The sequence below is a fragment of the Cynocephalus volans genome, chromosome 3 (genome assembly GCF_027409185.1).
Source record: "Cynocephalus volans isolate mCynVol1 chromosome 3, mCynVol1.pri, whole genome shotgun sequence".
Lineage (NCBI taxonomy): Eukaryota > Metazoa > Chordata > Mammalia > Dermoptera > Cynocephalidae > Cynocephalus > Cynocephalus volans.
The window spans coordinates 63895999-63921470 of NC_084462.1; the positions used below are offsets into that span (position 1 = coordinate 63895999).

Consider the following 25472-nt stretch of genomic DNA (forward strand, 5'->3'; position numbering starts at 1 on the left):
CAATGGGTAATCAGGATGTAACCTCACTGTTAAGGAAGTAGCATCTGAACTTAAAATGTCTTGATTTACAATTTTTGATGTTGTGGTGGGTTTACTGGGACATAACCCTATTGTAAGTTGAGAAGCATTTGTATTCTTTCTGTCCTGTTCTCCCTCTCTTCTCCTTCTGTAACTCTCACAATGTGTATGGTTGTCTGCTTGATGGTGTCCCAGAAGTCCGTAAGTCTATGTTGACTTTTATTCAATCTTCTCTCTTCTTGTTCCTCAGAATCAATTTCTATTGTCCTACCTTCAAGTTTATTGATTCTTTCTTTTGCCTGCTCAAATCTGCCTTTGAATTCCTCCAGTGAATTTTTCATGTCACTTATTGTTCTTTTCAGCTCCAGAATTTCTTTTTTTGTTATTTTGTTTTGGTTTTCTATTTCTTTAATGATATTTCCATTTTGTTAATATGTCATTTCCTTAATGTTCTCTACACCTTCCTTTAGTTCTTTGACCATCTTTAAGACAGTTGTTTTAAAGTCTTTGTCTAGTAGATCTACCCTCAAGTCTGTCTCAGAGACAATTTTTGTTGATGCTATGGGTCAAATGTGTCCACTCAAAGTTCATATATTGGAAACTTGATTCTGATTGTAACAGTAGTAAAGGGTGGAAAATCTAATTATGGTATTTGAAAGGTGAGGCCTTTAAGGGCTGATTGGACTGTAAGGACTATGCTCTCATGAACAGATTAACCCATTCATGCAGTAATTAGTTATCATGGGTGTGGATTGGTGACTTTAGAAGAGCACAAGAGAGCTCTTGTTATCCTCACCATGTGAGTGCCTTTGTCACCATTGGACATTGTAGAGTTCCCATCCAGAAGGCAGCCCTCACTAGATGCACCACCTGGACCTTGTACTTCCCAGCCTCAAAAACTGTTAAGAAATAAATTTTGTTTTCTTATAAGTTACCCAGTTTCAGGTGTTCTGTTATAAGCAACAGAAAATGAACTAATACAGTTGATTTACTTTTTCCTTTTAATGTACCATAGTTTCTTGTTTCTTAGTATGCCTTTTGATTTTTTGTTGTTGTTGAAAACTGGACATTTGAATTTGATAATGTGGTAACTCAGGAAACCAGATTTCCCCCCCTTGCACAAGGTTTGCTGCTTTTGTTATTTTTGGGGTTTTTTTGTTGTTGTTGTTTTGCTTGTTATGGGTTGTCTCTGTGCCAAGGATTGGACTACTATGTAAAATTAAGGTCTATTCAGGTCTTTCCTGAGCCTGAGCTTTTCCTCGTATGTGCAATCACTATCTCATTTTCCCTATATATATAACTGGTTTTGAATGTCTTAATCTTTGATGTCTGGCTATCAAAAAATAAATAAATAAATAAGAGAAAAGTGCAGGGAGGAAAATAAAGATGCCCACCCTTAAGCCCACACTTAGTCACTTCAGCCAGAGTGAGAGGGGCTTTCAACAAATGGGGGGCAGTGTGCAACAATGGCTGCACACTTCTTTCTCTTCACCCAAGTGATCATTAATAGCAATCAGTGATCAGAGCACAGAGCCCCATATTTGGAGGACAAGATCCTTTTTGCCAACCCTGGTCCTAGTGCAAGCTGCTCTAGGACCACATGCACAGCTGTATGCAACAGACTGAGGATTGGGTATGGGTAGATGCTACTGTAGTAAAAGCTGAAATTGAAATTAATCCACCTTCTCATGTAACTTTTTCCCAGGAAGTTACAGCCTTCAACAGACTCCAGAGTTCCAAAATAGTTACATCACAGAGATTCTGCCAATGCAAGTGATGTCTAAGTGGGAAGACAGATTCCTGGCTTTTCATATTCTATTACCTTTCCAGAATCATCTCACTTCTGACATTTCTTTTTGATTCATTCTTAGAATCTCCATCTGCTTATATTTTATAATTTCCATAATTTCTGCTTACAATGCCTAACTTTTCCTGTAGGATGTCTACTTTATTCATTAGATCCCTGAACATATTAGTTATAGTTAGTTTAAATTCCTAGACTGCTAATTCCAACATTTCTGCCATATCTGAGTCTGGTTCTGATGCTTGCTCTGTATCCTCAAACTATGTTTTTTGGCTTTCAGTATGCCTTGTAATTTTTTTCTTGAAACCAGACATAATGAATTATGTAAATAGAACTTCTGTAAATATGGCTTTAGTAATGTGGTAATAAGGTGCAGGCACAGCAAAAGCATCTATAGTCCTGTGATTATGTCTCAATCTTTTAGTGAGCCTGTGCCTCTGAACTGTGAACTTACAAGTGCTCCTTAGCTCTCCAGTTCTTTAGATGGGACAGCATGGCTACAGTAGGCTGGAGTTGGGTATTTCCCGTTCTGCCACCTGAAGAGCTAGAGGGGCCCGATTTGGGTATTTCCCTTCCTGCATGTGGAAGGATAAAGCCAGTTAGAACTGGGTATTTTTCTTCAGGTCAGTTAGGGTCTGATAAAAACAAAATGAAACAAAAAACAAAACAGCAAGTTGGGCTCTGGTTAAATAATTTCTCTTCACAGCAGAACTTTTTCAGAAGAATAGAATTCTGTGGTGTATTTCAAAATAGTTATCCCCCACCTATCCCACCTCACCCCACCCCACTGGAAGCAGGCGGGGATTTTTCTCTAATATTCATTGTGAGAATCAAGCATTTCAGATACAGGATATTCAACCTGTATCTGACAAATAACTTGTAGCCAGAATATATAAACAATTCAAAAATAAAATGACAATCCCATTTTAAAAACCTTCAACAGGTATTTCATAAAGGATGATAATGAATAGTTTTTAAAAAGCACATGGAAAGAGGCTCAATATATGATCATCAGTCACCAGGGGAATGCAAATTAGAACCATAATAAGATACCAATACATCCCCATTAGAACTAGGCTAAAATTTTGAAAACTAACAATACCCACGTACTGACCAGATTGGGGAGCAACTGGAACTTCAACAGATTGCTAATGTGAGTATAAAATGGCACATCCACTATGAAAAAGTTTGGAAATTCTGCTTCTAGGTATTTACACAAGAGAAATGAAAACGCGTTCACCCCCCGACTCAATAGGAGCTTTATTTATAAATGCCCCAAAGTAGAAACCCAAATGTGTATCAACAGACAAATGGACAAAAAATTGTGGTATATGCATGTAATGAATATGTTCAATAATAAAAACGGAACAAACTACATACAGCAACACAGATAAATCTCAAAAACAGTACACTCAGCAAAAGCCAGCCACAAAGGAACATGATTTCATGTGTATGCATTTCTAGAACAGGAAGAAGTAATGTATAATAACAGAAAGCAGATCAGCGGTTGCCAAGGGCCAAGGATGGTAGGAGACTGACTGCAAAAAGGCACAAAAAATTTTGGCAGGCAATGGAAATGTTCTAAATCTTGATAGGGGTGTGGATTACGTGGGTATCTAGATTTGTCAAAACTCAACAAAGTTAAGATCTCTACAACTTACTTAAACCATATCTAAATGAAAAAAGTCAAAAGATATAGTATGCATATATATGCATAGAATGAATATATATGCCAAAATACTAGTAGCGGCAGAATTATAGGTATTTTTTCTTATAACTATTTGTATTTTTAAGATTTTCTTTAATAAAAAAGCATTATTTATATATATAAAAAAAAGCAGTCCCTCAAGGAAGGCCTCATTGAAAAGGTATCATTTGAGCAAAGACCTGAAAGAAATGAGGAAGCCAGCTATACGGATATATCTGAGAAGAGCCTTCTAGAAGAGGAAACTTGGACCATAAAAGCCCAAAGTCTTTGAGAAGAGAAATGACATTCTCTGACTTACATTTTAACAGGATCACTCCGGATGAAATGTTTAGAATAGACAAGGGCAGAAACAAGACTTGTCAGAGGGCTACTACAACAATCCAGGTGAGAGATAATGAAAGCTTGAACCAGGGGGGAAGCAGTGAAGTTAAAGAGAGGCAGTCAAATTTTGAATGCATTTTAAAGCAAAGCTAACATTATTTGCAATTAGACTGGATGTGAAGATGTGGGAGAAAGAGAGAGGTCAAGGATGACTCAAGAAATTTTGGCCTAAGCAACTAAAATATCCCTTTATTGATACAGACAAGATTATGGGATGAGGTAGGACTGGGGGGAGTGGGTAGGTTTGCTTTGGACATAATAAGGTTGAGAAAAATTGAAGATATAAAATTGGTAGTCATTTGCAAGTAGTGGGTATTCAAAGCTACAGGACTGGGTGACCTCACCAAGGGAATGTGTACATAAAGAGGAAAATACGTCCAAAGAACAGGCTCTAAAGCATTCAAGTGTCAGGAAGTCAGCACGTTCTTAGCATAAACTAGAAATGAAGGTCAGTAATATCTTGAAGTGTACTGTGAAACTATTTCAGAAACTTGGAGTGACTTCAAAAACTAAAATTAAAAAATTCTTTACTTAAATGAGCACTATGAAGTTATCACTGATTCTATAAGATGAAATGGACTCCCTGATTGATCGCAATCTGACCATGGAAACTACAGAGAGATAACTGCACCATTCACCATTATTCTAGTCCTATATTTCTATAATCCCATGGGTCAAGTCTCCACATCTTTGAGACATTTAGGAATAAAAGTATAAGGACATATTCAGAATACCTGCTCAAATAGCAAAGGATCATCTACTAAGGAAGAACTATATTTGTGTCCTCACATAAGACTCATCAGTCATCAGATGATGATCAAAGCTTGTGAGGTAATGATGTACTACAAAGCTGTCTGATCTTCAGATGACACCTCGGAGGCTGGTGATAAACTGCAGGTCTGACAACTCTCTTTCCATTTTAAGATATTTCTTGAACTTTTCCTTGTTGTGACAGGCAACCAAATTGATTAAACCTAGTCAGAGGATTTGACACTACAGCCAGAAGACTTCTATTTGTTGATTGCTATTGATTTTCTTTGATACTTCATTTAAAAATCAATAGTTGGAAAGAAAAATAGGCTTGGTTTACACATACTTAAACATACTATTGTATGCTAGAGGAGGCACAAGTTTGGCAGGGCTTTGGCATCCAATTATAAGAAGAGCTCTTAACAGGTAAAAGCAAGGGCTTTAGATCGATATGCAGTTTTCTTTCTCAATCAAAGAAAGTGGCTATAAATTAGGCTCATCAGTGCTATTTCCAAGCCTTTCTTGAAGCAAACAACTTTAAACATTTTTCTGTCTTCCTTGGATTTACACTAAAGGATACATCACTGACTTTTTCTTTTGTTTTGTTTTTAAGGATATTTATGGTACCTGGAGTTCATCCGGGCTTTTATCTTTTTGGCTTTTTTTTTATTCTTTTGCCGCTCTTCATCTTTCACAGGCTCTGGTGGAGCTGCACTTTCAACTACAATGTCAACAATATACTTCTTCAAGGAAAGATGCTCCTGGAAGATAAATAAATGAAAAATACTAATGATGATAATTAAAAAATAATATAGGATTGCTACAGACAACAGTGAGTATAAACGATTATATCAATGAAACTAAAAGTAATCTGTATGAAATACTAGTTTCCACAATTGCTTAGGAAACACTGAAGAAATCGTTCTACTTGAGATTTTCACTGACTTGTCAAACCGTTGCTGCACATCACTTGTGCTAAATGCTAAGGCATCAAGGACGTAATCCTCGTCCATAATACCACACGAGTGTAGTAGGGAAGTTAAAATATATACATAAAATTATAATACCAAGCAATTAGCCAATTAGAGATTTAGAGTACTGTAGGAGCTCAAAAGGAAAGACAAGATCACTGTTCATTGATGGTGAGGAGGGAAGTCTTCTTCAAGAAAAAAAGCACCATGTCTGCTATTCCTTGAAGGATAGATAGAATTTAAACACATGGATTTTGGATAAATGTGTGTTTGCTCAGGCCAGGAGTGGGGTAAGAGGTCAGGAAAGAGAAAGAAGGTCATTATAGAAGATACATCCTAGAGATGAGAAAGTGGAATGTGGGTACTGGCAACATAGGTTTGGTTTGGCTGGAGCACATAGAATTAGGCTCCACTTCTCTCCTTATTCATCTTAGATCTTATGGCCTATCACTATAATTACTCTGTTGCATGTACCAACTCCCTTGTCCCTCTCTTCTTTCATACCTGCATAGCAAAATTCCAACCCTAAATCCAACTCTCTTCCTATTATGTGCTTATATCTGGAGCATATTAATATGACCATAATTACAAACCATGCTGACTACTCTCACTTTAAATTCATGACATTACACCTCAAGTGTGCTCTAGTATTATCAGGTAATTAAGCAACTTTACACTAGTTAATCCACACACTCACCTTCCTGTGAGTTATTTTACACTCTCTTCAAATCTCCAACACCCCTTATCCCCTACCCCCAGCTCTCAATTCATAACCATGCTTATTTCACCGAGGAAAATATTATTCAGAGAACTTCCACAAACTCCCATAGCCAAATTTACCAACCAATCTCCAACTGTGCCCCTATACTCTGTCTTCCCTCCTACTATAATATATATGAACACTCATGTTACTATCTAGGGCTAAGTCCTCCAAATGTACACTGGATCCCATTCCTTCTCTCCATTTGTTTTTCCTCTTTTCATTTATTTATTTATGAAATTATTTCATTTATTTCTCCTCTTTTCTGAATTATCAATTTTCCTTTTTTACTTAAATCACTTAAATCCTTTCTATTTAAATAATCTCAAAAGAATCATTGAAGTAACCCCTTTGGGCTACTACCCTATTGTAACAAAACTTGTTGAAAGACGGTACATCCTCTTTGTCTCTACTTCCTTAACTCTCATTCTCTCTTGAACTCATTTTAGTCTGGCTTTTGCTCTTACCACTCTACCAACTGCCTTTGTAAAGGTAACCAACACTGATGGCCAACTCTCACTTCTCATGTCTCTTTCAGCCTTAGCCCTATAGATCATTCCCTCCTCCCTGAGACTGTTTCTTCACTAGGCTTACAGACAACACACTGCCTTCCTAACTTACTGCTCCTTCTAAATTTTCTTTGTCGGATAGTTTTCCTCTTCTTGACCTCCAACTGTTGGAGCATCCCAGAGCTATCCTCAGATCTTTCCTCTTCTCTATCCTAACTCCCTCATCAAGTGCAGTGACTTGAAATATTATTTCCACACAGAAAATTTTCAAATTTTTATCTCTAGCCCTGAACTCCGTTCGTGCACGTCTCCTCAAAACCTCCACTTTGGTGGAACTTTCCTACCATCAGTATTTCCAAAATAACATGTTCACAACAAAACTCTTATGCTCCCCACACATGTAGAGCTGCTCTTCCCAGAGTGTTTTCCATTTCATTAAATGGTACTACCATGTGCATGACTGCTCATATCCAATACATAAGCAAATCCTACCAGTTCTCCTTTCAAATATATCCCAAAATTCATCCCAAACTGACCTACTTCTCCCCACCACCATTACCTAGTCTAGCTCACCATCAGCTCTCATTGGTATTACTGCAATAAACTCTTAACTAGTCTCTCAGTTTCTAATTTGACCCCTAGGTCTTTTCTCTATAAAATCAGCCAGTTATTTTTGAAAACATAAATCACATCATTCCTCTTATCAAAATTTGCCTTCTCTATCACACTTATGCTAAAATCGAAAGTCTTCACCATGGCTTGCCTACAAAGCTCTACAACACTGCCCTCTGATCTCATCTTATACCACTCTTTCCTTTCTTCACTAAAACTACATCCACAGTTGTTCTCTTGTTTTTCTTCACATTCATTGGGAATGTTACTGCCTCAGGACTACGGGTGTGGGGTGTGTGGGGTGTGTGTGTGGGGTGGGGGGTATGTGTATGCTGTGCCCTTAGCCAAGAATATTCTTCTCCCGGATATTTGCATGGTCTCAGCTAAAATGAACACTCAATCTTAAATAAAATCCTCTGTTATTTGCTATCTCCTTATTCTGTTTATTTTTCTTTGTAGGATTTGACTAACTAACATCATTGCCTAATCATATATGAATTTGCAGTCACTTTCTCTAGAGTATAAATTTCTCAAGGGCTATAGCTTCATCTGTTTTGTTCACTGATGTTTCTGCGTCTTAGAACTGTGCCTGGCAAACGGCAGGCACTCAGTAAGTACATGTTAAATGAATGAATGAAAAGAGGGTAATATGATAATAGCTAATAATAGTATTTATGAGGAATAAGGGCTTATTATGCAACATATTATAGCTAAGTACTTTATATAAAATCACTCATTTAATCCTTATAACTATAATTAGAACATATTTAGAAGGTATGTATTTTTACTGTCCCCATTTTAACTATGAGAAAACTAAGATACAGAATCAAATAACTTGTTCAAAGTTAGAAGGTCAAAATCATGACTGAGTGACTGTGCAGATAGTAAGATGACAGAGCAAGTATTTTAGCCCATTCCAAGGCTGTGCTCTAACCAACAGAGCTAACCTGCCAGCCCAGACGGTATGATTAGGGAGTCCACACCCTTGACTACTACCTTAGAGATGTGGCTGGAAATGGGTTTGGGCTGTAGAAATGTGCTCATTTTTTCAAATCATCAACCTACCAAACAAACAAATAAAACAAACAAAAAAAAAACCCACAGCCAAAGGAAGAAAATATTCTCTCACAGTAGAAGCAATTTTTTTCTTTGATAAATTAGGCCTGTTATATACTATAGCTTTATACTTTGGCACTGATCAAAAGCAATGATTTATGTGATAAGTACACATATATATACATAAATGCAACTTGAAAAAAAAACCCAGGTCTTTCTTATCAAAGGAAGAGAAGAGATGCCTCTTCTCATATCTCCCAAGGGCATACGAAACAAAGCAAGCCATATATGAAATCACCATCCACATTACCATCTATTGATTGGCAAAGTGCTATATAAATTACACACATTATTTCCTATAATCTTCACAACTCCATAGAATAACTGGCAGTATGTTTACATTTACAGATGCTTAACAACTGCAAATGTTTACAGATATAAACCTCAAAGAGGCTTGGTATTATGCTCATGGTCACAAAGCTCAAGGTCAAAACCATGACTGGCTGATTTCATAAGAACAAGCTTTTCCACTACTCCACATTCCCTCCTCCTATATTGCTCATGTAGGCTAGTCTCTGACTCGTAATATCTATCATTGCACTAAGGAAAAGAAATACTCTAAATAACATCTTTAATTTTGTGAGAGGTTCAATTATACTATTTTCTGTTGTATATAAATGTCATTTACATATCTAATAGAAACCATGAAGATCCTTATACACAACTGCAGGCACTATATAGAAAAATCTGGTCTCTATGCAGAATATCAAGAATCACGTCTTTTTAACAGACAATACATTTTTATACACACATATTATGCAGTCACATTAATGTTAACTTTTTAAAAATCTCAAAACAAAAAAAAAGAGAATATATTTGACTTAGCAGTAACTTTCTCCTCTATACACAATCAATGCATGTTAATTATAGAAAATATAGAAAAGTAAAATTAAGATTAAAATCTCCTATAATTCTAACATTTAGAAATAACAACTCACATTTTGGAGTGTATGAGGGTACTTCAAAAAGTTCATGAAAAGATTTGTATTAACTTCCAATTCTATTTTTCCATGAACTTTTGGAAGTATACCTGTATCCTTCCAGATGTTTTTCTTTGTATATATATTTTTACAAAAATGAGATATACCATTTATAACATTTTATAACCTGATTTTTCATTTAATGTTATAAACATATATTCCTACAATTAAATAATATTCCACAACATAAGCTAATGGATGTAAGGTATTCCATTTCATGAATATACCTAATTTTACTAATTCCTAAGTGTTAGACATTTGGATAATTTTTAATTTTTCAATATAACAAGTAACAGTGCAACAAATATTCCTATACTTAAAATTTTAAACACAAAGTCACTTATTCCCTTATGATCAAATCATAAAATAAAATTCCTGGGTCACAGATTACACATATTTTTAAGGCCTTCAATAAATATTCCCAAATTGAACAACCAAAATGGGAATTAATTTAGGTCCCCATAAGTGATTTGTCAGTACCTAGTGTTCCTGCTTTCTCTGTAAATTTGTCAACTTGTTATCTGAAAAACTGGTATGAGTATGCTGGACCATTTGCTTGTATTTTATCTTCTGTGACTTAGATTGTGGTTTTTGTCCAGCTTTCTATAAACACATTTCAAGTTTTATATACTTACTTCTAATGGTTTGCATTATGCTTTTGCTTTTTCTAAGAGAGAAATCACCTTTTGAAGATAAAAGAGATGCATTGCTGGGTGTGACACAGGATAATTAACAGCCTCTTCTCCATTAAAACTGTGAAGGCTTTATACAGGAATAAAGTTTTCACATGGTATCTAAAGATGGAAAGCATGTAAAAAGGAGGTTTTTCAACACCCTGTGAGTGGTTGAGTAAATTATGGTATATTCCTATGAGGAAGTATTAGTTATTAAAATCCTTATAAAGGAGGATTCTGAGAAGATGGTGGCAGTGGTAGCGGAGTTTCAGACTCTCCCTGAATCCCCAAATAAAAACATAAAGAGCAATTAGATAGGAAAACAAAACCCATGGAAAATATTTAAAACACAACCCCCAAACAGAAGTGGGTGAGGACAAACTACCATTTCATCAGTAAGGTTTCAGTGTCTTTCACAAGAAATCTGAGGGAAACACCACAGTGAATAATGAAGATGAGGACAAAAGAACCCTAAAAAAGGAAGTTATTCATTGGAGAGTTCAACAAAGAAATTTTCAAATAGCCTCTAAAAGTGAGAGGGTTTCTGACCACTCCAACAGGAGGTGAGTGAATGGCACCTTCATTAAGAAGGTCTGAATGGGCTAGTCCCTATGAACTCTCGAAACTGAGTTACCAATGCTCCCTTCCAGGAGAGGGCCCTCGAGGAGAAACTGCTGGGAAAGGAATTTAGGTTGAGCAAACCAGGCATAATAGAGGCAAAAGAAAAAAATACCTAGATAAAAGCAGAGCAGGGAAACAGAACCATGAAATTTCAGCAAGCCACTATATATATATATATTTTTTGCCACTATATTTTTCACAAAATGATTGTAACCCATCAAAAGTGTTTAAATCCATGAGTTTGTAAAGATATAATCAAACACCTTTGGAGGATAATAGGGAACCAATTCATTATCAAGAAAACTGGTAAATAATCAAATATTTATCCTATTTGCCCTTCCTTTTCTATACAAACTATACCTCAGTAACCAAATAGTAGATGAGGGATACATCTCTCTATAAATGTATCTCAAATAACAAATGAAAATAAAAAGTAGAATTGAAATACCCCTATATCCATGAATTAATGGATCTAGGCACTGAGCATCAATAGCTGATACATCAATACTACAAAAAGAACTGATGAAAGAACTCAATACCAATTATAGTGTTCTCAAATGGATCAACCCTTTGTCTGATCAAGCCTCTATATTCACCCGCCCATAGGCAGGAAATAGAAAGGATAGGATAGATAAACATATTACACTGCACCAGAGACTCCATAGTAATAGAGCTTTGGCAAGTCACATAATTCCTTCGCTAGGGGCTGAATTTCCCAGTACTCTCTTTTAGCTAAAGGTGGCCATGTGACTGAGTTTCCATAATTGGAAAATGGATGCATGCTCAGTGTTTTAAAGTCCATTCACTAACTTCCCCTTTTGCAAACTGGAATACAGAAGAGCTCTGATCATGAAAGAGAGGACACATCTTAGGGGATATGGGTGCCTGAAAAACCACATCACATAAATCCGCTCTTACAACCTGGGCTGCTTACCTCAGAACTGTACTGTAACAGGGTATGAGGGTACTTCAAAAAGTTTACGAAAAACTCATATTATCTTTTAATTCTATTTTTTAACAAACTTTTCGAAGTACCCTCACAAAGTTCTATGTTCCTAAAACCAATATATTTTTGGTGCCTTTATTATAGCAGCTGAGTCTCTTCCCTAACTAATGCAATTGTGTAAAAAGTTATACATATAATAAATATATATATCTTCGTGTATTTATGTGTATAAGTCTGCATAAAGTGACTATAAAAAATAAAGCAAAATATTAAAAATTTTCACTAGATGATTGTAATATGTTTTAAATTTCCTTTTACAATAAGCATGTATCACTTTCAAAAGCAGAAAGAAAATCTCCATAAAAATAGCCATCATAAAAAGATATCTGGAATTGACTTTAAAAGGACAGTGCACAGAATGTCAATGAAGCAAATTCGTCGGGCTTTAAAAACTGACGCCACCTTAAATGACATTACAAGTGGCGCCATTATGGGCCCACAAGGGCGTATTAACGTGGCAGCCTAAAAGGGAGCGGGGAGGACGTAGGGTGGGGGTGTCTGCGGGAACCTTGCCTTAGCCCTTATTGGCCAAATATGCGCTTTCGCGCTCGAGGTTGCAATAGCTAGGCATTGAGACAGGATGCATGCTCTCTTGACCTTTAAGCTGATAAGATTATGTAAAAATCCTCCCCTCCCCATCTGCTTTTAAAAGCAAGTGCTTGTGTGATAATAAACGGAACTGCTTGACAGAACCCCCACCGCGTCTGAGTGTCCTTTAACCGGGCTGTTTAGGGCTGGCGGTGTGCTCACCTCTCTTCACGGCTCTCTTCCCCCGTCTCCTTCCAAAGGGGACAGAAGGGAAAGAGGAATCCGGGCCATTCGCTCGCCCACCATAAAGGAAGGAGGCTAGGGCTGCTCAGGCCGGCGGCGGACCTGACACAGATTCACCATGAGTTTATCACTGTAATGAGTACATGCAGGTTCAGCATGCTATTCTGTCTACTAATACGTATTTTAAATTCACCATGATAACCAGTTTAAAAAACAGTCATTTTGTAAGGAAAATAATATGTACACATGAACCTTAAAATTCCATGTTTGGCTTGCCAAAAGAAGTAAATGAAATTACAATATTTATATCTCTCAATCATCTAAGAACTGAACTTGAAATCAACACATTTGTGAACTACTATAAAGTGTTGAAAGCATGTACTGCACGTTTGAAACTTGTTTTAAGGAAAGAAGAAAATAATCTCCTGCAGAAAAGTAAAAATAATAAGGAGGTGCTTTACTGAAAGAAGTAGTGATCTGTATTGATCCAATCACCTTCTTTGCTTGGTTCTCTTACGCCTGAGGGTACGGAACACGGCAAAAGTTAACAGGCAATCACAGAATGATGCATAATCTGAACCTCCTCAGTAATAGTACTGACCAAAAAACAGTGCCAGGCTCTGTTTCCTAGTGCTAGTTTAAGATGAAGGTTCTAATGCCCCTCACCTAATTCCCACAGAGAAATCTGTCATGATAGCAAGTACACCAGAAGGATCCATACGCTAGCTGGTAGGTTCTGAAATTACCGTACTCTTGCTGATCTAGGTCCAGAATCCAGCATACTTGAGCAATGCTTGGGCACCTGTTTACCCATGTGTGCAGCACTCTTCACTCTAATCTCCTCCTAATGGACTCCTGGGGCAGTCCATTTCATAAAATTGGGTCCCTAAATTATTTTCCCCCCTACTCACTGCTCTAGATTCCTGCTATGATTTCAGCTCTGCTCTGGATCCAAGAACCCAAACTTTGGGCTCTGACCTTTTCTTAACACCCCTCTCCCTGCCCTGTACTGGCTGGATCAGAAAAAAACAGCAATCTTACCTCCTACTACTCCAAGTATTGCTTGCTTCAAGTCATCTATAGCTCTAGCCATCAAAAAGATGGAGCTCTTTGGATGCTGGTATGCCTGCCTCTGTTCTATATAGTCACATTTCCTAATAGTCTACCTTGCTAAACAACCAACTAGTCTCACGGTCCAGTCTACTTAATATTTAATAAATTCTCAGTAGAAAAATAAAGGCACTTTAAATAATTTTACTTCTGCAAAAATACCATAAAAATCATAGAAATACAAAAAGTTTTCTCTATAAAGATATTCACTGCAGTGAGATTTACAACAAAATAGCATTAAGGAATTGATTACATAAATTATGGCATATACACTAAGGTGATACTACACAGATTTGATTAATTATAAACAATATTAAAGATATTGTACAATGCTAAATAAAAATTCAGGACTCACATCATGTTGAAGGGATACCTGCAATCCCATGTTTATCGCAGCCCTATTTACAACAGCCAATAGCTGGAACCAATCTAAATGTCCATCATCAGATGACTGGATAAGGAAAATGTTGCATGTTTTCACAATGGAATACTACTCTGCCACAAAAAAGAATGAAATCTGCCATTCGCAGCATCATGTATGAACTCGGAGAAAAGTATGTTAAGTGAAATAAGCCAGGCACAGAAAGAGAAATACCATGTCCTCACTCACAATTGGGAGCTAAAAAAAGAAAGAAAGAGGAAATGAAAGGGAAAGGCAGAAAGAGAGAAAAAGAGAAAGAAGAAAGAAAGAAGGAAAGAAGGGAGGGAGGGAGAGAGGAAGGAAGGAAGGAAGAAAGGAAGGAAGAAAGGAAGGAAGAAAGGAAGAGAAAGAGAGCGAGCGAACCATCACAATAATACGTTGAACTTTCAGAAGGAAAGAATTCAACTGAGGTTACCAGAGGTGGGGAAGGGGAGGGTGAAGGGGGTAAGAGAAGAATTGGTAGCAGGCCACAAAAAACTATTACATTGTATAATGTTGAATATACTAATTATCCTGATTTGAGCATCACATATTGCACATAGGTATTGATATTCAACTCTGTACCCCACAGATAGGTACAATCAATTACCGTTCCATAAAAAAAAGTTTTAAAAAATTCAGGATTCATATCTATGCAATGCAGTTTATATACAAATAAGTGAGTAAAATTTACATATTTGTATATAAAGAGCAAAAGATAATTAAAATGCTAACAGCAGGCATTACTTTGTTGTTCTGAAATTTTCTACTATTAACATATACTAATACTTCATTATAAAATTAATGCTATTAGGGAAAGGCAAGTCCTTTAAAGAAAATAGGGTCAATTTACATAAGGTTATAGTTGCTGTAAGATTTGTTTTATAGAAGAAGGAGCAGCACTGAGTAAAAATATACTCATCTTTTTATATCTATTCACAATTCTAATTACTATGCCACAAGCACAAGTAAAAGCAAAGATATACTCTTTAGAGACACAGTAGCTATGATTTACTTACTCATTTTCAAAATGTGACCCAATCAGAACCAAAAATCTTCCCAAAAGCTCCCTGGATCTCCTTCCTTCCTAATAAAATTTTTAAAAAATACAATGTCTAGCCTCACTGAATCCTTCTCAGGATAAGTCCTACTCTCCACTCTCCTACTAACAAAATGAGAAATGAATCTTAGTTGTCCATATTTGATATCATTAGTGTAAATACGCATTAATAGGAGACACTTTTTCCTTTAGGTGTACAAAAGCAGGTTGATGCAGTAGAAACAACACTGAACTGTGAGTCAAGAGAGCCACACTAAGATAAAGTCTGCAACGCATGACTGAATGACTTCTCTGGGCCTCAGTTTCCTAACTAATAAAATAAAGGGATTAGACAATGAATTCTAAAGTCTTCCTTCTCTAATATTCTAAAACTCAATGTAACAAGCCTAAAAGCTAATTAATGATGGCTAATTTCACATACACACATAAAAATTTTGCGTGTGTTAAGTCCCAACTGTGAATTCTTATTTAAATAACATTGCTATAATATGAAATATTAATAATGTATATAAGGAAACTAATACCTATGCAGACATGATCTCATCAAAGTTTATACCCTTCTTATTCTTTTAATTACCTTTTATGGCATACTAGACCAAAGCTCTGGCCTTTCTAACATAATTTACTACATTAAATGAAATAATTCATACTGAGGTTTACGACCTTGATATTCTATCAGACTCCTCCTAAAGGTTCCCATATTTCCTTATTTTTTAAAAGAGACACGAAAAAATTGAGCTATAGATAGGTTCATGATCTTTGGAAAAGAATGTAAAAGTTCTTAAAACAGGATGAGGAAGAAAATATAAATGGCACAATACAGGATTTTATTAAACTGCCACTTCTAGAGTTCTTTCAAGTGTTGCCTCAGAATAAGCATACTTCATAAAATGTGGTACACTGAAGTAAATAATCAGCTTCGAATTATTTTAAAATATTATAATACAGAACTAAGAATTTTCAAAGATGTTATTCTTCCTAGATCAAAAGGATTTAAATGTCTGCTTTGAAAAAAGGGACCGAAGATTCATTATAATAATACAAATGTATTTTTATTTAATAATCAAAAGTGTGTTTTTTTATACAAATCCAGTGTCATGCTTCAGAGGCTTATTTCTCTGCTGCCAAATGTTTACTTACAATACCAGGGGAAACACAAAGTTATTAATCTAAATAGATAAGAAATCAATGCAGGAGTTGTCACATTTTGTTTCGAAAAACAACATTTTTCTCTTGACCTCATCCTGTACTTTCTCAATCAACTTTGGAATCTGAAATCAAATGATATTAGTTTATTCAAAAATCAAATATTGTTTTTTCTTAAATTCTTAATATTATTATTAGGAGTTACATTCTTTTAAGCCTACCTGGCACAACAACAAATAAACATAGGAGGCATTTTATAATATTCACTCACTGTCTTCTACCAAAACTGGGAAGGGGTGGGAACCTGAGGGGTTGGAACTCGTATTTCTTGTTTCTTGGAATGATGATGATGAGGGTGAGAAGAGTGACAGGTGAGGAAAATGTGGGAGGGCAGGAAAGAGGAGATGAAGGTATACGGGAAGGGAAGAAAAGAAAGAAAAAGGAAAATAGGGAGAAAATGAAGAAAAAGCAGATGAAATAAGGCAAAAATAAAGGAATACTCTACTAGAAACAACATGGCATTTTTAGACAATACTTTACCATGTACTTTGGTTTTTGTTTTTTGGCAGCTGGCCGGCACAGCTGCCTAGATCTTGGTTTTATCAACACCACACTCTAACCAACCAAGCTAATCAGCCAGCCTACCACATACTTTGAGTAACACCATATAACATACTGAAAATAAGTTATAGTTTAAGTTCAATTCACTAACATTTAATCCAACACCTACTATGTATCAAAGGCTTATGCTAACTGCTTAAGTTAAAGAGAAACGATTCTCTTGGTGTCAGAATTTTACTCAGAAAAAGAACAAAAGAATCTGTAATAAACATACTTTTGATTGAAATCACTCCCCCATAAAACTATTCCAGCAGATTATCCTCCAAAAAGAATTCATCAGAACTCTTTAAAGCTAATTTGTAATTACTAATTTCTTGGATGGCATTAGCCGTATCCACAGATATTATCCAAACACTATTCAAAAGTGCAACACCATAGAAAAATTAGTTAATTCATATTAAAATGACTCTGTTTAGAGATTTCAGAAACTGTGAAATGTATCAAAGGTAGGCTCACATGAATTCATTTACCTGTGTTTCCGTAGCCTAATGCAAAGTGCACAAGTACTCAAGAAATACTCAGAAAAAAAAAAAAAAAGTTTGAGAGTTCCATTATATTCTTAAGCAGTAAATTTGGAAAAATATGAAATGCAATACCTATTATCAAAATGATGCCCTTTGTGGCAAAATCATTTTGAAAAATTAAACATATATGACAATGACAACTTTTTAAACTAGATAGGCCATTTTAATTATACAAAAGATTCAACTCTGCACACTTATGTTTTTATCAATTACAATCTATGTATTATATTGTTTGAAGTGACAGATGAGAAAAATGAAGCAAATGAAATACTGTGAAACAGACACCATGAAAAGGAGAAAAAGCCATCTTCTGATAAGAATGACAGTCTACCATCTGTCCCTCTGCCACTCAGTGACAATTACAAATACTCCATCAGTTTTCTGGTAGGTGGAGATGATGAATGAGGTAAAGCCTTCTTTTGCAGACTCTGATGTTCCTTTCTGATCTAATCTGAGGTTTAACAGATGATTCAAACAAAAGCCTAGAGTTCAACAATCTTATTAATTTATCAAGCTGTGAAGACTGAGAATCATCTGAGCTCAACACTGGAACAAGGAATAGTTCAGCTGTATTGAAGCAAGCCTTGAAATGAAGGGTGTTTTCTCAGAATTCTCAGATTTCAAATACAGTAACTTGCATTACTACTGGGCTTCATCCTTAGAAATCACTTCAATAATAAGGAAATAATAATACTATATATCACAAATAATACTGCCCTTTCAATCTGAGATTGAAGGAAAGATAATGCTCAGAGCTGGAATGCCTCAGTTTTCAGTGGCTCTCATGGCCATGGGTGACAAGGGCTGGAGGGAGTCTGCAGCTCCACGTCACACTCAACAACACTAGAGTAAGCTTCCCTTTAAATCTATTAACTTGAAAATGTTTAAGAAAAAGATACATACAAAAATATAATGCACTGGTTAAAAGTAAAAGGGGAGAAAAGGAAGCTGAAGTGGCTATATTAATATCAGACAAGGTAGATTTCACAACAAAGAATATGACCAGGGATTTTTTAAAAAGGTCATTTCATAATAATAAAGGAGTCAATTAATCAAGAGGACATAACAATCCTTAGCATTTATACACCTAATAACATAGTTTTAAACTCATGAATCAAAATCTGATAGAATGGCTAACAGAAATAGACAAACCCACAATTAAAATCAGAGATTTCAATAGCCCTCTCTCAAAAATTGACAGAGACAGATAATCAGCAAGGATATATTTATAGTAGATAAGGAAACTTATGAGCTAATGGATATGTTCATTATCTTGATAATGGTGATGGTTTCATGGGTGTATGCACATGCAACAATGTATTAAAGTATATACTTAAAAATAAGTGCAATTAAATTTATGACAGTTATACCTCAACACTCCTTAAAAACAAATTTCCAAGAAAGGAATGAAGGAAAGAAAGAAAAGACCACAACAATACATTAAACTTTCAGAAGGAGAAAACAAACCTAAGGATACTAGAGACAGGGGGGAGGGAAAGAGGGCTTTTGGGAAGTGAAAGGTTGAGCAAAGGGCATAAAGAAATATCACAATTTATAAGAATGAATATGCTAACAATAAATAAAAAATTAAAATAAAAAAAATTTCCAAGAAAAAGCTATTCCTAGCCCAATAAATCAAAGGAGAAATTATTCAATTTTCAAATTTCTTACAATAAGACTCACATTGTAAGGAAAAATAATAATTTGTAATATACTATAATACTATAAAATACTGTCCATAAAAAAAAATCCTCAAAAGACAGATGCTATAAAACTAGTTTAAAAGAACAAACCCTAGCCATGAGCTATTTATGAGAAACCTATCTAAAACCAAAAGAAGGATAAAAATAAAGGGAAAAAAATAAGCAATATTATGACTCAAAGGAGGGTATAACTACAAATAAAGTAGGCAATTAAAACATATAAGAATACTATCAATAACTACAAAATTGATTAGAAAACAGTCAAAAATAAATTTCTAGAAAACTGTAACTTAGCAGAAGAGGCTCAAGGAGAAATAAATTGTTTTAATAGTCTAATAATTATTAATGAAACTAAAGTATTGTTTAAAAATCTTCCCACAGAGAAAAGACCAGGACCAGATGAGTTTTACAGGCAAGTTCTTTCAAAATTTCACAGAAAAGACAATTCTAATGCTGTACGAATCTTCCAGAAATTAGAAAAAGAAAAAATAGTTCCTAGCCTATTGTATGAGTATAATCCTGATACCAAAACTAAGCAAAGATGATCCAAAAAAGGAAAATCATAAAACTATATCATTCATGAATTTAGATACAACACTAGTGAACTAGCAATCTGTGTATAAAAGATAACAGACCACTAAAAAATAAGGCTATTACACCTTGCTAATAACAGTCCAATATTAGAAAAAAAATACAATTTATTACATTAGAAGATTATAACAGCATAAATAAACAACAAAACACTCGGTAAATTCGAAGCAGAAAAAATTTCCTTAACTGAAAAAGACTATTTATTAAACACCTAGAACAAACATTTTAAATAAGAAAACAGAATCATACTCTTTAAAATAAATGAGACAGGATGTTCACTGTCACTACATGTGTTCAACATTGTACTTCTTATATAAGCCAGTGTGATAAAAAAAAAAAAGGAAAAGAAATCCAAGGTATAAACAATAGAAAGAGGAAATACAATGTTATTATTTGCAGATATGATTATTTACATAGAAACCCCTCAAAATAATCCACAGACAAGTTGCTGGAAATGATAGGAGAGTTTAGCAAGATAGATGAATATGAGCTTAATACACAAAATCACTTGCATTTCTACAGACTGGCAGTAAAGTAGAAAACACAAATAAAGATACCACTAGCACAAATGATAAAACCTTACTTATTAACAAATATTCTTAAAGACCTAAATAAAATGAAATGATATAGCATATTCACAAATAAAGATAATTAATATCAGGAAGTTTTGAATTCTTCCCTAAATGATCTACTGATTTAAAACAATTCCAACCCAATTCTCAATAGAGTTTTTGATAGAATTTCATAATTTGATTCTTTTAAAATTTATAAGGTAGAGTAATGGGACAAGAATCCAAGAGAAGGGACCTGTTCTACTACACATCAAGGCTTAGTAACTGCGGCAGTGGAGCAGACAAATTGAAATGGGAAAGGGAACCGAGAAACAGTCCTTTATGAACTGTAGAAAAGAGAACCCTGTGGTACAGGGAACCCAGAAACAGCATGTATGAAATTTAGTATACAACAGAGGTGACATGTGAGATCAATTGTGAAAGAAGAATCCAATAAATGGAACTATAAAAAAAAAATTATGTGGACTGAAGATTTAAATGTCAAAAACAAAGCTTTAAAACATTTAATGGAAAACATGTGTGAGTATTTTTTATGACTTAGGACAGGGAAAGATTTTTGAACAAAACCAAAAAAGTACTGTCTATACAAGAAAGTATTAATAAATTTGACTATGCTGAAATTAAGAATTTTTACTAACAAAAACTACAAGAATATAAAAATATAAGTTAAAAATTGTGATATTTACTATGTACACAACTAACAAAAGATTAGTAAAAAATTTTATAAAGAAAGACTAAAAATCAAAAGAAAAAATAAAAGTAATCTAATAAAAAGTGGGAAAGAACCACAAAGACATTTTACAGCAAAGGAAACACTTGCCTAATGAAGAAATATTTTATGTCATTATTGATCATATAAATGAAAATCAAGGCCATAATAAAATACCATTTTGCACCCATTTGATTCCCAAATGTTAAAAACTTGGACAATGACAAGTGTTGGTGAGGATACACTGTTGGTAGGAGTGCAAACTAGTGCAACCAATTAAGAAAAAAACATGTAATCATCTCCTAAAATTCAGCATTTATATACCATTCTACTCACTATTCTACCCAAGAAAAACTCTTACACATCTACAAGAGGAAATAAATATATGAATGTTAATACTAGCCTTATTCACAACAGCAAAAACTTGAAAATAACATGAATACCATTCAACAGGACAGTAGATGGAAAAAATGGGTATAATCACAAAACAGAATACAGCAATCAAAACCAATGAACTAAAGCCATACACAATAGTTTAGATGAATTCTACAAAATGCCTTGCGAGTACTCCTCCAAACTGACAAGGCCATGAAAAACAAGAAAAGACTAAGAAACTGTCACAAACAGAGGGTACAAAGGAGTCATGGTGACTAAATGAAATGTAGATTCCAGGAACAGAAAAAGAACAGTAATGAAAATACTAATGAAATCCAAATAAAGTCTGGAGTTTAGTTAATAGTAATATACCACTGTTGGTTTAGTAACTCTGACTTATCATGGTAATATAAGATGCTAACAATATGAGAATTGGGTAAAGAGTACATAGGAACTCTCTGTACTATCTTTACTAATTTTTTGTAAATGTAAAATTATTCTAAAATAAAAGTTTACTTAAAAAGAAAAAATAGCAAGTCTAGACAATTTATAGGTGAGCCTACCAAAATCTTTCTTAAAAAGACTTTGTATGTTAGAGAAATTGCCCCAGAACACAGAAAAGGCTGGAAAGAGTCCTAATATATTTATATGTCTATTATGAACTTCATATTAAATCTGGAAAATGAGAACAGAGAAAGTAAAACTGTAGACCAAGTTCATTCCAGAAAAAAAAAAGATGAAAAAATTGTAAATGAAATATTAACACATTGAATCCAAAAGACCATATCTTTGGAGTAGTATCTCCACTAGAACCAAAAGCAAAGACAAAAGCATTCTTGCTCTTGTTCTCACCACTACTTTTCAACATTGTAATGAGGTCTTAGCCAATGTAATTTTTAAAAGCATATGTTAAGAAACAGAAATATCAGAAAATACCTCACAAAACTATCACTATTTTCAAGCAATATGAGTAAATAATTAGAAAATCCAAGAAGAACAACCAAAAATCTATTAGAACTAATGCTCAGTAAACTGAAATGTACAGATTTACTATATACCACTGTTAAAATATACGCCAGTAGACAGACAAAATGGGCTCCTGAGTGGCAAAACAAACAAACAAACAAACAAACGCTCCAATACACCAAACAGAACCAAATGGCCATAGCAGAATGAGGGGTTAGACACATATTCCCACAATTAAAATATACATGTTTTGAAAGTCATGAGGCTTTTCTTTCTTGTAATTAAGCAGAAACCAGTTCCTGGAGAATAATGTTGATGTAGCTGGACCTGGAAATTTCCCCATTGACCTTCAACAGGCTACCTGGCACAGACCCTCCCTTATTTTTGGCTCTGCTATAGCTCCAATTGGACAGAGAATCAGCTTCATGAACATTCTTTCTCTGATAAGCACTGAGACCTGCACACAGGCTTTTGCAGCTTCATAGAGGCTGGGTGTTAACAGTTCTTTGTCTCCTATAGATATCTTCTGATGTCAGGAGCCAAACTTCACCTCATTTTAATACTAAATCTCTACCACAAAGTAAACATGGAACGTATGTTACATGTATGTTTACCAATTGCACACATACATGACTTCCCTCAAATATTCACAGAATTTCCCCAAACCTGCTAAATATGTAAATATGTATGTATGTAAAACTGACCCTGCAAAACATAAATACCATTTCCTCCCTCCCTCACGCACAGCATGCACTTTTGGATTTCCCCAGAGGCTACGTTCCCTAATCTGCAGATTGCCTTTTCTCCAGAAATAATGTTTCTCTTTTTTTTTCCCCACCAATCTCATAGTTTCTTGTTAATATTTCTGGCGGCAACAGGATGGGATCCAAAGTGGCCCCAAACTTCTTCCCCCGTACCACCTGAACCAATGCCTAGGTGTCAACTAGAACCCCTTGAAATTTCACAAGTAAAGCCAAATATACTATATAATTGGGGAAAATTCCATTTAAAATAGTTTTAAATTTTTATGTAGAAACAAAATAAGCCTAGTAGCAAATTTTCAAGACTAAAGTGAAGAAAACTATAAATTCACTAAATGACACATATACACATAAATGTAAGACATGAACAGACAAACATTCATGTCCCTGGAAGGAAAAAGTCAATATTTAAAACATGTCTATTCTTACCAATTTAATCTATAAGATTAAGGTAATCTCAACCAAAATTCAAACAAGACTTTTTAGCTTAACAAGTTAATTGCAAAGGTTATAAACAAACTGGAAGGCAGAAGAACAAAACTGGAAGGCAATTTTGAAAAAGAATAAAGAGAAATTGACTTACTGTATTAGAACTGGAAGCAAGAAGACAGTAAATAATACCTACTCAATTCTTAGAGAAAATAATTGTTAAGCTATAATTCTACCCAGTGAAAGTATCTTTCACAAAAAAAGAACATTTTTCAAACACACAGAAACAGAATTTCCCACTGGGAAATTCTCATTAACCCGAGTGGTGGGTACACAGATATTTGTTTTATTGTTAGTCTATGAATGATATATCCTAGGTACTCTTCTGAAATTCTGAATGAATTTCACCAAAACTGTTAAAAGTAGAAAATTTATACCAGATACTAAATAAATGAAACCTACTTTATCTACATTACTCTCAAACAAAACAGATTTTAAGAAAACATTTCAGTTAGATAAAATGTCCCGATTCATTATGTGAATCTATTATGAGCTTGATTTTACAATCAGAAAGCAACAGCAGAAAAAAAAAAAAATTCACCTATAGCATTACTCATGCTAGAAAGACTCACTTCACATAGGAAAAGGCTTAATTCATTATGAAGATATACAATTCTAAACTTTTAGCCTCATAATAAATGAAGCAAAAAATGACAGAGCAAAAAGAACAGATAAATCTATCATCACTGTGAAAGATTTTTAACCCCTTCGATGAGTAACTGAAAGAAGCAGCAGACAAAAATCAGCATGTATATACAATATTGTACTAACATAATTAACATGCTTGATAGAATGGGTAACTGGAAAATACACATTCTTTTCAGGAATCTAGAACATTTACAAAACCTGACTATGTGTTATGCTAGACTGCAAAGACCATATTCCCTGATCTTACTGCATTTAAGATACAAATCAATAGAGAAAACTCCTATGTTTAAAATTTGAAATCAATCTTCTAAACAACCCATGGGTAAAAAAAACTATGAAGGAACTCAGAAAATATTTAAAAGTGAATAATAATGAAAATATTTTGTATTAAACACTGCTTTATAAATTAATATTTTTAAGTTCTTAACATTAAGTATTGAAAATTAATGAGTCAAGCATATACCCTGAATTAGAAGAATAGCAAAATAAACTCCAAGAAAAAAGTAAAAAGAGGAAATAATAAAATAAAGAACTAACATTAATATAATGAGATAGAAAACAAAGAAGGAATAGACAGGATCTACAAAATCAAAAATCAAATTTTTGGAAATACAAACTTTGGCAAAAATGATTAAGAAATAAAGGCACAAGGCCGGCCTGTGGCTCACTCGGTAGAGTGCGGTGCTGATAACACCAAGGCCACAGGTTCGGATCCTATATAGGGATGGCCGGTTTGCTCACTGGCTGAGCGTGGTGCTGACAACACCAAGCCAAGGGTTGAGATCCCCTTACCGGTCATCCTTAAAAAAAAAAAAAAAGAAATAAAGGCACAAATAAACAATGTTAGAAATGAAAAAGGAGACACAGTTACAGATAAAATAGAGATTTCTTTAAAAATCGTAAAATAGTATGAAAAATTTTTTCCAAGACTTTTGAAACTTAAAAAGAAAACACAATTTCTTAGAAAATGGAAATTTACTAAAGCAGATTTAGTGAATCGTAGAAACTCTATACTCAAAGAAATAAACTACTAATTTAAAAATCTGCCCAATGTATTAGGATGGCTACTGTTAAAAAAAACCCAGAAAATAAGTGTTGGTGAGGATGCAGAGAAAA

At 34.5% G+C, this 25472-nt stretch overlaps 1 protein-coding gene across 6 annotated transcripts in view; it reads right to left on the minus strand.

Moving 5' to 3' along the window:
- Positions 1–25472, minus strand: part of SCAPER (S-phase cyclin A associated protein in the ER) — a 491674-nt gene that overhangs the window by 268849 nt on the left and 197353 nt on the right. For all 6 annotated transcript variants that reach the window (XM_063090894.1, XM_063090891.1, XM_063090893.1 and 3 more), the window contains one exon: positions 5289–5422. In XM_063090894.1, the coding sequence (XP_062946964.1) occupies positions 5289–5422 (134 nt within the window). The remainder of the gene's footprint in view (positions 1–5288; positions 5423–25472) is intronic.